The sequence below is a fragment of the Abrus precatorius genome, unplaced genomic scaffold (genome assembly GCF_003935025.1).
Source record: "Abrus precatorius isolate BTA unplaced genomic scaffold, Abrus_2018 Scaffold9, whole genome shotgun sequence".
Lineage (NCBI taxonomy): Eukaryota > Viridiplantae > Streptophyta > Magnoliopsida > Fabales > Fabaceae > Abrus > Abrus precatorius.
In genome coordinates, this window is record NW_020874439.1 from 12,017,084 (window position 1) to 12,032,541 (window position 15,458).

A 15,458-nucleotide genomic window follows, 5' to 3' on the forward strand; every position below is an offset into this window, starting at 1 on the left:
TTAATAATTATCCTTTTTTTTTCTTAATAATAAAATGGATATATGTTGTACTGATGTAGTATTATTTTATAATGATACACGTGCTTAATTAGTATATGTAATCATGTATACATGTATGATTAGATATAATTTCAATATTTTATCCATGAATTATTTATAATGCATCACGGTTTACCATCATCTTTGAATTTTCTCCCCTTAACTTTTCTACGGTAAAATGGTAGAAATTCCCGTTAAGTTTAAAGTTAAATCAACCTTTTAGTTTCAACTTTTTAAATTACGGTCAAATTTATTATTAAAATTTTAAAATTTCATTGGTTTTGTTACTTTTTGGTGAAATTTTATTTTCAAATTTTACTGCATGACACAAGCTATTTGTTAATATAAAATTTTGATTATATATATAACACGTGAGATTAAGACCTTGGTCAGAGTTGATCCTATGAAGTCCTTGCTTAGAATCTACGTTCAGCAATCTTTATTTGTTTAAAATTTTTAAAAATTAAAAAAGTATGAGAAAAATATTAAATTAAAAGTGAGAATATAATTTTTAATAAATTTTAGTTAAAAAAAAAGCATGTTACAAACAGTGTGTAGCATTAGTCTTCAAAGATGAACATCTTTTTACTCCATAAAAAAGTATAGAAAAAGGAAATGGTTATTACATATTATCATCAAACGGTTGTGCAATCCCATAGTAATGGGAAGAAAATAACACATTTCATATACATTGCCTGTTATTATTGCCACCTATTCATGTCAATAGAAAACTGCCACACATTTGAGCCATCCAGCTCCAAAGCCGCTAAAGAGCCATCTTTACTCCGCTTAGCAGCCACTACAGACGGCGAAGGGCGAGACAAACCAACATCTGGTGAACGCCTCTTCAGTGTAATCCTAACTGGCTCGGCTTGATCGGACCCAACCAAATGAGGAAAATTCAGCTTGGCTTTCGAGCCGCGCATTTTAAACGCGGCTCTATCATAAGCCAATGCTGCATCTTCAGCCGTTTCATAAGTTCCAAGCCACACTCTCACGCCGTTCCTCTTAGGATCCCTTATCTCAGCCGCGTACTTACCCCACGGCCTCCTCCGCACGCCCCGGTAACTCACCCCTTTCCTTGGCTGCACGTGAGTCTCACGCTCCGCCACAGTAACACTATTTTCACTCTCATTTTCCACTTTCACCCCACTGTCACTGGCGGGGAACCATCCCTTGGTGGCGGCTTCGCGCAAAACGCCGTAGATTACCATATCATCAGCGTCGTCCTCCTTCAACGGCAGCTCGGCCCAATTCTCCGCCAAGAAAATGTTGCGGTAGCTGGAACTGCGGCAGAACTCCACCGCGGGTGTCGGTGCCGGAACATCCTGAAACGACATCGGTTCACTGGTGCCAAAAACATGAGCATTCATCGTTACGCACAGGTTTGATGTTTGGTTAGGTTTTTCCGTAGGTTGTGGTTTGTGACCTGTGTGTGTGGCGTCTATATTTGTTAGATTGCTTTATATAATAAAATGTGATCATTACATAAGTATAATAATAACAGTGACAATAATAATAATGATATTCAATTGTGGCATTGATTCTTGGTGGTTCATGGAACGTTCTTAATTCACCATGTGGATGGTTTGTGTCACGTGCTAAAATGCTTTTTGATTTTTAAACGAAAAAGGGTTGAAGAATAATGGTTGGGTTGTAATTTTATTTATTTATTTATTGGGTGAAGGGTTGGGTTGTATTCCTTCAGATTTTGAAAATGACGAACGTCACGTCGTTTTATTTTTTAAAGGAAAGAATGTCTCTTAAACTTGTATTCTTCAGACAAAGTGGGCCTACGTTTGCGTAATTGCATTACGTGCTTGTTTTGTTTCTTTGTTTCTCAAATTAAAATCAATTCTCAAATCACTGTGAAAACCAGTTATGTACGATTTTCCACCAAATTTTCAAGAAGGAATCAATTTTGTGACTTTTATGAATTGCTTCTGTGATATGCTAATATTTTCCACCAAATTAATGTCACAGTGCAGTAATTTTGTCTGAACCGAAAACATTTATAGGATGATATGCTAATATTTAGTGTATATATATATATATATATAAAGTTGGTATGCATTTGTGTCATGCCCGAATGTTACTATATATGATATGATGTGGTTTTATATGTAATTAGATGTTAGATTGAGGAAGATATTAATAGAATATAATATCATATATTCCATCAATACTACACAGTATTATAATATATATGGACGGAATTGCTTTATACAGTATTATAATGGTAGCATGAGCTTGTTTAAACAGATTTTCAAAAGGGAAAGGTTCCATTTTCTGAAAGAATAATAAGGTAAAATGGTCAAACATTATTATTCTTTCAAACGTAACAAAAGGGCAAAAGCCAAAAAGTATTGATTGATAAATTACAGGCGTAGCAGAAGCACCCATGCCTTTAGTTGAGCTACAAATATACTATTCCTTGTTCCCACCTCCATCTTATGCATTACAAAAATAATAGCACCTCTAGAAAAACCTTCATAGGGTGAAAATGGGTTAAAATGAGATGTCAAACAATAATATCTCATAAATTTATAATGACTGAAGTTAACTGATGTGTTTGATATAAGTTATTTTTAAGGCTTAAATTGATTTTTTAAATTTTGATATTGCAAAAAGTTTTATTAAAAATTTAGTTTATAGAAAATTATTTTTAAATATTATATTTAAAATAATTAATAGTGTATAGATTTGAAGAAGGAAGAAATAAAAAAAGTATTATAAAAAAAAATTTTATGAATTTTTTTTATTATAGTAATATGTAATTATCTTAATGTACGTAGTTGTGTGTTAAATGAAGTTTTATAATTTTATTAATTAAAAATTATAAAATATATAATTGAGTTACTTAAATTTAATTTTTTTTTTTTTATGAATTCTATCTACGATATATTATTTTTTATTTTATTTGAGATTTATTTACTAGTGTATATACTTGACATTGATTTTGAGGGTTTTTTTTTCGAGAAAAAAATTGTAAACTAATTTATACGTGAAAAATTATTTTCCAAATGATCTTTGCTACTTTAATGGGCTTTATAACACAGCTACTGTTACTCAAAACATCAATGTCTTCCATCGCCATAAATGAACTTAAGACTAGCAAAATAACCTTTCGAATTGGCAATTGTGTAGTTTAAACAATTATAAAACTAATTATTTTAGTATTTCTTTTTATCTAATTATTTTAGTATTTAAAATGATAGATATCTATCTATTTAATTTCTAAAACAACAACCCTCAAATCTACTGTTATGTATTGTGTTTTACTTTGGACCTTCGAGTCCCTTTTATCCAAAATAAAATTAATTTTAATTTAAAATGAGTTGCTTGTTATAATATTTGAAAATTTGAAAAAAAAATATTTCGTACTCTTTTTAAATTAAAAAAAGTTACAATTTCTTTAATATTTTAAAGATTAAAATATATTTACATTTTTTAAATAAATTACTATTATTTATATACATATTTAATATAAAATTAACTATAATAATTATTTCAAAATATAAAATATTTCTTTCATTTACAAGACACAATAAAAATTACTTAAAAATTATTAGTGTTGCTAAGACAGCGTCAATTCAACTAACCACACGTCCACACCCTCCACCTGTTTTGATAATAACCAGCCCCATAACAGCGATTTGGTTTATTTGAAGAGTGTTATTAATTGATTAAAGAATCACTGAATATTTTTTATAATAAATTATATTAATAATATTTTGTAATATTTGTTAGCATTTACCCTTTTATAATAATTTCACTCATCACTCATGTCACATTGATTGAAGCAATATGGACTTGTTGAAATTCTCACTCGTGATTTATGAGTATTGGTGATCCAAGAGAATTTTACGCATTAAGTTTGAATACAAAATCTTTATAATAAAGGTGAGAGAGATAAAACAAAAATCGATATTTATTTTATTAATTTAAATTAGCGCTATGTTTATTTGTCTAATTTTTATATTCTATTTGATTACTTTATTAATTTTGTGATATTTTATTGGTTTTTTAATCTATTATAAAACGAGTTAACAATTCATTAATTATATTTAAACTCTTTAAGAATCAATTATTTGTGTCAATGAAAAGTAAGTAATAGAAACAAGCCATTGCCACCTCAAGTTTCAATGCCATTCCATATACTTCATGGAAGCATGGCACAGACTATTCATGCACGGAATAATCAAACAACAGACAAGGCTGTTTCAAGATCTAGAGACTAAAGGAGAGAGACAAGGAAGACGACCCACCTAACATAAATGTAGTACTAAAACAACTTCAAAACAATTTAAAAATTACAATAAAAATAAATTGTTTTATGATAAAAGACCTTTTCTTTAAAATTTATTTTATATAATTATAATCATTTAAAGAATATTATACATATATATATATATATATATATATATATATATATATACTTCTAATTATTACTTATCAACTAATAATTTTAATTTTTATGAAATATTAATAACTAATAATACTTTAAAATATCAGTTTTTGTATATTTTGTTCAATGGAAATTAAACATTGATAGTATAATTTTATTTTACTTATGTATTTTTATTTGTATATTTAATCATAATTTGTAAAATAAAATAGTTTAAGTCGATGTTGAAAAATATGAAATCAATTACATAAACGACAAAGTAAAAAATTCTTATGATTGAAATTAAATAATTAAAAAATAATTTAAAATATCTTTTAAAAGTTAAAATAAACATATTTAAATTATTTCTAAAGACGGATATTAATAGAATTGTAATTTAATAAAACCGGATGGAAAACTAAAAAAATAAGGATACAAGTAACAACATCTACTATGCAAATACGAAGTAGAGTCAAAGAATACCATGCTCTTACACGAAAAGAAATATTATACAATATTTAATTTTAAATAGTGTTAAAAAGACAACATAAGAATAATATACAGTTTGTCTAAATTTACCTACGAGATAAATAATTCTATCCTAAACTCATCAATAAGATATTATTTATAAGAAAATTAATATAATATTTTAATTCCATTGATTTACTTAAAATAAATAAAATTATATATTCTTGAAGTATACTGATAGATAGATATATATATATATATATAGAGAGAGAGAGAGAAACAAAACCACCTATCCCACTCGCAGGGGTATAAATACAACGCATGATTTATTCTTCAAGCCCACAGATTCATTTCAAAAACTGCATACCTAACTCAAGACGAAAGGAAAAAGAACACAGTACAATCATCACTATCTTCCAAACCATGACTACTCATTTTTCTTCATTGGAATATGCTCAAGTTCAATCGTACCAGGTTGTGCATGAACATGATTCCCACGGCCCCGTGAATGTTTCCGATGACCACAACACCTTTTATTCTTCATCGTACAATCCGATTCCAAGCCCTACTCGTAATGATGACGCGACAACATGCAAAAGGAAAGCGCGTGAGATGAACGCGCCACCAAACTGGACGCACTACAGGGGCGTGAGGCGGAGGCCTTGGGGGAAGTTCGCAGCTGAGATATGGGATCCAAAGAAGAAGCGTGGAAGGGTGTGGCTTGGGACATATGACACTGAAGAGGATGCAGGTTTGGCTTATGATAGAGCTGCTTTTAAAATGAGAGGTAGTAAGGCCAAGTTAAATTTTCCACACCTCATTGGATCCCACGCGCCGCCAGAGACGGCGAGAGTGGCTGCGGCTTCGGAGACAAACTCGCCGGAGCCTTGTCTGCCTGTGTCGGAGGATAGTTCACGGCCACAGGGTTCAAATAAGAGAAGGAACCTAGCTGATTTGCTTAATAGGTTAGCCAAGAATAGAACCAAAGTGTGTGTTTGAAATGTGAAAAATAAAGTTGATCAAAGCTTGAATCAATTGATGTATGCCAAACAGAACCCAAAAAAGTCTTTTTTTTTATTGATGGCCATTAATTCTAATTTTTTTAAAGATTTTTCCCTGAAATATTTGTATGATTTTATTTACCAAATAAGAAAGGTTCAATGTGAGTCGCTTCATTTGTCATTGATGAACCAGATGAGTTATTCCAGCTGTTAATGTTTTAGTTCAAATTAGCTCAATACCATATTTGGGTAATTTTTGTATATTCTCTCAATTTTTTGGTTTGAGCAAATAGGTGAAATGAATCGCCAAAACTTCAATCATGCACTTAACTGTGAACTCCACTTATTTGAACTTCACATCGGTGAGGTTAGAATGTGATTGTCATTGAAGTAGATGTTTTACCTTTTTCCCACTACTAATTTTTGTACAAATAATTGAATAAGTTATTGCCAATTTTTTTAATCTATTTCTGTAAAAAAAAAAAATTGAGATGTTAAAAAGAAACAACAAGTGGAAATCTGCTAGGTTAATATTTTAGATCATTGATCGCATAAACATCAAAAGATAAAATTCGTAAACTAAATAGTGGTTCGTCAAGGTTGTGTTGTAATGGAAGGATTTGCTTAATTGCTGCCTAGGATCTGGAAGTTAATTAGTTTCAGTAGTTATACATAGAATATGTTTGTCAAGTCATTTTGGTTTACTTATAATTTATTTGATTAGTTCATAAACATGTTTAATTAAAATAAAAGTAAATTCGTCTAAAACAAACACCTTGAAGCAAAGTTCTAAACGAATAAAAATAATTTTGCACCATGAACAGATTTTTGGGCACTAAAATTCTATAGAAAAGTGAAGTTTGGCATGAAAGAAGTGAGAAGGAGACGTGCATCTTCAGTAAATTTCATATGAATAACTTTTACATGATTATCATAGCAAAAGAGAGATAATATAAGAAATTAAGAGTGTGAAAAAGACATTATTTTTTAAGAAAATTATTAATCAACCATTCATATTGCACTATGTTAATAAATTTTATAATTAAAAAAAAAAAAAAGTTGACATGTATTACGATGTAAATTTTTTATACTACATGATCCTAAACACTCCAAAATTACTCATTCACTTTCTTAAGCTTTTTAACACCTTTTAATGCTTTTGCATGCATTGTGTAGTAATTTCTAAAATTAGATTGATCATTCAATCGGTGAAGACTATTATTTTTTAAAACAAATTAGATTAATTATCTGCACAGTTGACTACTTTTCAATCCAAATGATTGAATTGATCATTCTGATATAATTTTAACAACTACGGTTTAGTGTTCTTTTAATTAATTTGCATAGTATGCTGTATTAAGTTTAATTTTTCAAAATAACATAAATTGTATGAAGCTGTAATTTTATTTTATTTTTTTGGCAAATATTTCTGTATCTGTTTAAATATTTTTTTAGTTGAGTCATAAATATTAAACACAAGTTATATAATACTCTTTTTACATTATTTATATAAAGTCGTATATATATCACATATAATTAGTGAAATATACTCATATATTACATGAAAAAGAAGCCCTATTAAACGATCACTCATTGCCACAACTTGCATTAAGGGCCTGTTTGTATCATTGCATGTTTGACCCACACACTAGAGTTAGCATGATTTATAAGGCACATTTATTGAGAGCAAAAAACAATTATTGCTACTGAATCTCTGTTGGGAACATTATAACAAACAACTCCAAGTCATTCTGCAAAAGTCATTCTCCACAACCAAATAAACCTTGCAAAGTTTGAAGTCACAACTTAACAATTCATGTTTGGATTAGTTTGCCGCATGTTCTTCAAGTATTAATTAAGGAATTTTTAACCTACCTATTGATTGCTAATTAAATTGCTTTCTCTAACAATATATAGAACTAATATCAGCATTGCGGTGAATTAATAAGTTCATCTCTACTCCATGGACTTGATGTGTGAACACACCATCTTCAATATCTCATGTTTTACCAAGTTAAAGACTACACTTTTGATAGCCAATCTTCTCTCACTCTGAAGGCTTATACAAATGCTCAATACAAAAGAAATATTATTGCAAAATTACTAAGTGTTAAGATAGCCTTTATAGATATAGCTTTTGTTTAATAAAAAATAAATTATTAGTATAATTTTAAAGATTTATACTAATAATTTTGTTTTTAAATTTTTAAAAACTAAAAACCTTTTTTTAAATAAAAATAAAATTTATATTAATAAAGATAATTTTAACACTTTAATAAATTTTATTAATAAATAATTTTATTTTTCAGTGATTATGGCCTAATTATTTATATCAATAGCAAAAATTCTAAAATCATGTTTGTCTTTAGAATTATTTAATACAGTTGAAACTTGAATTTTTGAGATTACAAATTAAATCAAAAATAATTTTTAGTTTGTCTTTTAATAGTTTTAGGAAATGAAAAATATTATTTGTTAATAATTTTTAAAGATTATATTGACATGTATCTCGATAATTTAGAAACTATACAATGATTGGTTTTATAATTTTCAAAACTAAAATGATTTATTTATTTTAAAGATTAAAATGTTTGATCGAATTTTATTTTATTTTTATAATTTCAGGCGCTAAATTGAAATTATAGTTTCGATAATTAAAATGACGTATTAATTGAAAATTTAGACGTTAAAAAAAGAAACAAATTAATTGTGGGTTTTATTGAAGAATAATTTCTCCTATTAGAATCTATAACATATATCTTATATAAACGAATGCTTATAAGTAATAATTATCTTACTACATTAATTTTATTTTAGGATTATTAATTATATTTTCATACCTAATTTTTTTACATTCTTTATTCATTCTTTTTTGTTATCATATTTTTTTCGTCATTTACTTTTCATTTCCATTTCACATCAGATAATAGCAATGACTGATACAGAGCAGAACCAGCTGGAGGTATTGTCACCACAAGGACAATACCAGTGGAAGCTTTATAAAATAAACAAATGTTAATCACCTAATAGATTACGAAATTCAAATTAATTTTATTATTTAAAAATGTTATTAATTTTTTTTTACATTTTAAAATTCATTTTAGTATTTTTTAATAAAAATATTTATATTTAATTTTAAAAAAACTGGCTGATCCACCGTTTCGATAGCCTTTAAATAAGATGATTTGATACTAGGCTATAAAAAGTTATTAAAATTCTTATAATTTTATATTAAAAAATTATTTTTTCGATCTTTAAGAAAGTAAAATGATAAATTAAAATAATATAATTAATTTTGTAATATAATTTTATTCATTAGTAAAATTAATTCATTTAAGTTGTGTTGAAAAAAGAAGTTATAAAAATAACTTAATACTCTTTTAAATATGTTTAGCTTGTTTTAATTAATTCCGTGATTATACTACCGCAAAGTTTTATATACAAAGAGCTTCTTAAATGAATATTAAATTTTTTTAGTATTTATCGAAATACAAACATAAATTTTTTGAAATATTGTTGATCTTCAATAAAGTATTATTAATTTGTCTTTAAAAAATTATTTAATATTATTAAAAATAATTAGTTAATTTTAATTTAATATCTTATAATTCTTCAATGATATTATTTTTGTAATATAATATTTATTATTTTAAAAATGTAATATGTAGATAAGCAAAGATATTATTAATTTTCAAAATTTTAACATAACTACACGTGCATAATTTTAAATTATTAAAAAATATTATAAAATGGCAATAAAGAAGAGTAAAAGCTACGAAAAGAGAATTAGTTAAAAAAATAATATGAGAAACAAGTTTTAAAAAATCGTCAAGTTATACAGAAAGCGAGAATATTGGGAAGATTCTTCTTGCTTTCAGCATCAGCATGCGAGAAACGTACGTGTTCATCTTCCAGTGATTGGGAATCTTTGGTTTTACGCGAAAAAAAAAATGAGGGAACAATTTTCCTTTTTTATGTATGATTTGGACTTGGATTACTAGAATTGGGAAGAAAAGAAATGGCGTGCAAGATATAAATTTAAAAATGAAAGAATTGGTTTGTTAACTTTCTCATTCCATATTACATATGTTATATATATACAAAGAAATCACGCTATAATTTAGTGCTACAAGATTGTTGATCAAATCATGAAAAAATATACATAAAAAATACATGTGTTAAATAAAAAATGATTTACATATTTTAATACACCTCTGTAGTCAAAACGAGAAGCAAAAGAACATTAAGGCTATCCCGAAAATTATCAAATAGTTGCAGCAAAAGTCCCTTACTAAATATATCAGCAATCTAATAACGCGAAGGGATACAAAGAACATGAACCTGGCCACGAAAGACTTTTTCACGTACAAAATGTATATCCATTTTAATATGTTTTGTGCGTTAATGTTGAATGGAGTTGTCTGAAAGATACACTGAACTGACATTTTCACAATAAACCAAAATAGCTTTTACAAAGGGACAATGGAGCTCTAAGAGTAAGTTTCAAATCCAACAAGACTCAGATACTGTAACGTCCCAATTTTGTAATGTTGATAAATTATATATATATATATATATATATATATATATATATTTATATAAATATATGTATATGACCTTATTATGATATGAGTTTGTGGCTGGAATTAGACTGAAAGAAAATAGGCTAAGTTCTGGTGCAGAGCATTCTCACTGTAGAGAGAGGACCCTGGGTAAAAGGCATGCATCTATAGCGAGAATATCTTGTTGTAGCGACATAGCGATATTTTGGAGCATATTTCTGGGAGCAGTCTCGCTATAGCGAGATTCTGCAAAAACCAGAGTGCAGTTTTCTCTGAGTTTTTCGCTATAGCGAGAAGGCGTGTCGCTACAGCGAGGTCCAATCGCTGCAACGAGAATATCTCGCTATAGGGAGAGTGTCGCGACCAGGGGGGTTTGGGGTTTGAGAATTCATTTCTCAAAATCCCTTCGATTCTCTTGACCAAAAACTCTTTTCCACCGATTAATTGGCTCCAAAGCTGTTCGAGAGCTTGATTTGAAGGTTGAATTGGTGTGGGGAACGCTTGGAGGTAAGTTTTAATGATTAGGGTTTTCGTTTTTCAACCTCATTCTCTGTTTTTGTGGTTTCCTTGGGTTCTCATGGAGTTCTTCCATGTGGTTAGGCCAAAATCGGTGTAGGGAGCATTTCCAAGGTCGAATCCGAGTGTGACTTTTTAACCCAAGGTAAGAGAGGACTCTATCCTACTCTATTATGTGTGATTTGCTGTTAATTGTTGAATATTGTGTGTGTTTACTTGAAATTGATGAATGTGAATTGTATGCTAGATGTTGCATAATAGAATGAATATTGTGAACAAATGTGGGTCCAAGGGCCGTGTAATATAGATGAATATTGGCTATGTGCCGTGTAATATGAAATGAATGTGGACCTAGTGCTGTGTATTTAAATGCAATGAGGGCTGCGTGCCGTGTGTAAGCATGAATATTGCATGTGTGAATGGAATATGTGTGAATGAGAGTGTTAGCACCATTGTAATGTGTTATGAATAGTTCAGCGATACACTTAGGTGTGAAAGATGAGGACGGTAGAAAAACCTTGGGGAAGGGAGAGTGGTGGTGACACCGACTGTGGAACGGGTGCACAACGGGCCACACACTCTTTTCCTGACTAGACCTCTGACCACTACTTTTGCTGAGCGACCCGTGACTGCCCACGTGGTATCCGTGAGGCGGGGGTAATCGGCGACCATTCATGATGTGAAGCTGTGATCACAATGTCACAGTGAGCGTGGCTAACGTGCACATACACGGGATTGTTGTCATTATTTGTATTTATAAATATGACATGCTGTGGATGCCGTGAGTGCATCAGTGTTGCATTGGAATGAACTGTGTGATAATGCTGCCTGCGAATATGTCTATGTAATGTGTTAAAATGATTTGGAGTTGAGACTCTATAGTTATTTGTGTGTTTGAGTAGTTTAGAGTACTCACCATTACATTCATTTTTCAGGTAATCAAAACGATCAGCACTGTTCAGAGGGCAAGTGTACCCATCAAGAAGTAATAAAGGGTTCTTAAATTCAGTTCCCGAAATATCGTCCCACAAGGATTGTTTTCCAATTACTAAGAATTTCCTAATTCAATTGTTTAAGCTTCAAAAATATGAGATTAATTAAAACAAGAATTTATAAAATTAATTATAAACTAAAAGCAAGGAATACAATGCACGTCTTGGTTAAACTTATCGAAGAGGAACCTAGGACATATGAATTTCTCATTCAATCCTTTATGTTATTCTTCTGTTTAACTCTAAATTTGATTTCCTTGTGATTACCAATCATTCATACGAATACTATTAATACCCAATGGTCATGCAATATTAATATTCTTTTCTCTAAATTAACATCCTCAATAGTCATATAAGACATCAATTTAAGAAAGCTTGAGAAACCTATGAACTTGTTAATTTAATAACGATTAGAAGAGAAAGATTGGTTTGGTCTACCTAATCCTTTGTCTCGTTTTCCCCTATAAATCTATTAATTAACTGAGGTACGGTCGCCTAACGATATAATTGATTAGGATTAAGAAAGGAGTGCAATAGGATAAAATCTAATCACAAAACGAAAATCAAATTTAGATTCAAACATCAAAATTTCATAAATTCATGAACCATAGTTTCCATAGCCCTAGCTATGGACTTAGTTACTCATGCTAAAGAAAAGAACTAAAACAATCATAAACAAAGCCATAATCAAAAGAAATAGCAAACTAGAGTATGAGATGTGTTCCCGGTCTTCAAGTACGATCGCTTCAAGCTCTAAGTCTCACCAAGCATGTGCCAAGGATCCCGTGCAAGAGAGACGAGATCAGATGTATTCTAGAGCCAAAGCCAAGATATAAAAACGGTTCCTTTACGATGTCTGAGATCTTCCCTTTTATAGGATTTGAAAACCCTAAAAATTCTTCATAATTGGGGTTCCCGCAGATGAGTACGGTCGTGCTAGGCCTTAAGCACAACCGTGCTTATTGAATGGGTCTGGACGTGATGACTGTTATGGAGCTCTAATCTTTCATCAATTTGGGCCCAGAATGCACCCAAAATTCACTTGCGGCCTCTTTATACCAAACTGTACAATTAATATATAAATTAATGTAAAATTCAAATAAAATAAAGGTCAAATATGAATATATGGACTGTAAAAGAGGGCTTAATTACAAACTTATCAACTCTCCCATACTTATCTGTTTTCTTGTTCTCAAGCAAAGTGCTGGTTAAGAGTAACATAATAACTTAAAACATAATACCACACAAGGAACCCAAGATGAGGAGATAAAAAGAACAACAAGAGTAATATCACTGAGCATAAGCAATCAAAAGGATTCTCAATTAGAATCTTATATTTCCATACTTTTCACTCAAACATCAAACTGAGGTACTTTACTTTCCTCTCTCACTAAGGGACAAAATAAGATATCATTCAGTTCTCCTAAAGAAGAGTGTACTACCATAGGCTTGACTATAAACCAATTCTTCACTAAATCAATTAAATGCAAGTAAAAATCATGAGGTCTTTTCAGGTTATAATGTGGCCAAGGGGTTATAATAATTGAGGTGAGATAAATGAAAGAAAGGGAATATACAAAAGGGGTTAATAAATTATAACAATTACAAATATCCCCTAAGTTTACAAATGAAGCTCTTAGAGAGTAATTTTTATATTTTTGTATGTAAACAATATCTTTACTTTTCTCTCCTTTTAATCATATATAACCCTTTTTCTTTTCTTTTCTTTCATTTTCATTTTCATACTTTCTTTCTTTCTTTCTTTTTGCATATGAGAGATATAGAGGAGAATTTATCAAACAATTTAACAACTCAATTGCTCCATTCATAAACTCAAGGTCATCAACATATTTTTATAAATTTAATGCAAGGGACCAAGAAAATCAATAAAGCTCAAAGTAGGCAACTAGTTATATCTCAAACATGCTGAAGGCCAAGAATAAAAATCCTATTATGCCTCAATCACATTAAAAACATGCAATTAAAAAGAGAAGTTTTAAGTCGGTTCTAAGTCAAGTTCTAGAGCACAAATCTTAAGGAGACAATCACACAAAATAATGAGGAAAGGCGTAAAATTAATTAGATTAAGGTAAAAATTTCCTTTAAGGCTCAAAACTCACATCTGTGGATTAAAGTTTAATGTAGAGCATAAAAGTAAGGAACTTAATTAATTATTAGTTTCCTAATAAAAGTATAATGTCAATAATAATCACTCAACATGTTCTTCTATCTGAAAAAATTGGGTTCTATGAGGGAAAAAGTTTTAAATTATCATAAAAAAATAGCATAGACACTTTACTCAAGAACATGCAATAACAATTATATAATCAGGAACTACTCTCCCATACTTAAAGTAAAACATTATCCTCAATGTTTAAAAGTAATCAAATTAAAAGCATGCAAAGAGGGCAATTGAATAAAAAAGAAAGAGGTTCCCTGATAATTGATAATTCTTGGCGCGACAGCTTCGGGTGAGGGAGCACGGCCATGCTGAAATCTTGAGCACGCCCATGCTTATGATGTAAAGCTTCTCTCACAACTGCGACTGAATGCATGGCCATGTATGGGATGAGCATGGGCGTGCTTCCAGATCAGAGCTCAAAAGTGTGTGCAGGAACAATAAACTCTATTCTTGCAATCTTTCAATATGCTTATTCTTTATTCTAAAAATAAAATAACAATAGCAAAATTAAAATAAACAAAAAGAAATAAAATTTAAATAAAATAAAAGACACAGGTTGCCTCCTGGGAGCGCTTGTTTAACGTCACGAGCCTGACGTTCCTGGTAAATCAAGGTGGGAAGAAGGCATGAGTCTCAGAGGTGACTCCCTTGATATGTAATTGTCTCCCTAACAGTTTTGCCTCCCTAACACCTATTACATTAGAAAAATTATTCATAAAATGGGGATTAGAATAAAGAGAAGAAAATTTAAACTCTAAATTAGCAGGCTTATTAATGGATGGTTTAAACTTTTGTCTTTTCTTCTTCTTATATTGCTTCTTCCTTGGCCTTCTTCTTGTGGTTCTATGCTTCATATAAATGGGAGAAGGAGAAGCAACATCTACAGTGCTCACAAAGTGATAAGACTCTTGGCTAGAAGGGTACTTGAAAGAATTGAAAACTTGAAATACAACTTCCTCATCATTTAGCCTTAGTGTGAGCTACCCTTCTTATACGTCTATGATGGCCTTAGCAGTGGCCAAGAACGGTCTCCCTAGTATGATGGGGACATCATCATTTTCCTCCATGTCAAGTACCACAAAGTCAGCAGAAAATATAAACTCCCCAACTTTTACAAGTATGTTCTCCATTATGCCTTTGGGGTATGTGATCAACCTATCTGCCAGCTGAAGTGACATGGAGGTCGGCTTAGGTTTATGCATTCCAAGCTTCCTGAAAACAGAATAAGGTATAAGATTAATACTTGCTCCTAAATCACATAAAGCCTTATCAATATAAGTTTTTCCAATTGTGCAAGGAATAGTAAAACTC

The 15,458-nt window shown here is 30.2% G+C and overlaps 2 protein-coding genes across 2 annotated transcripts; one reads left to right on the top strand and one right to left on the bottom strand.

Moving 5' to 3' along the window:
* Positions 1-740: 740 nt before the first annotated feature.
* Positions 741-1,412, bottom strand: LOC113850815 (ethylene-responsive transcription factor 13-like). The gene has a single exon (XM_027481345.1). The coding sequence runs from the start codon at positions 1,410-1,412 to the stop codon at positions 741-743; it is 672 nt and encodes a 223-aa protein (XP_027337146.1).
* Positions 1,413-5,317: 3,905 nt separating this feature from the next.
* LOC113850816 (ethylene-responsive transcription factor 2-like) lies at positions 5,318-5,893 on the top strand. The gene has a single exon (XM_027481346.1). It carries the CDS (start codon positions 5,318-5,320, stop codon positions 5,891-5,893), a length of 576 nt encoding a protein of 191 aa, XP_027337147.1.
* Positions 5,894-15,458: the final 9,565 nt, after the last annotated feature.

What these genes read in the sequence shown, in the direction of transcription:
- LOC113850815 (XM_027481345.1), bottom strand. Translation starts at nt 1,412, where the DNA reads ATGAATGCTCATGTTTTTGGCACCAGTGAACCGATGTCGTTTCAGGAT.
- LOC113850816 (XM_027481346.1), top strand. Translation starts at nt 5,318, where the DNA reads ATGACTACTCATTTTTCTTCATTGGAATATGCTCAAGTTCAATCGTAC.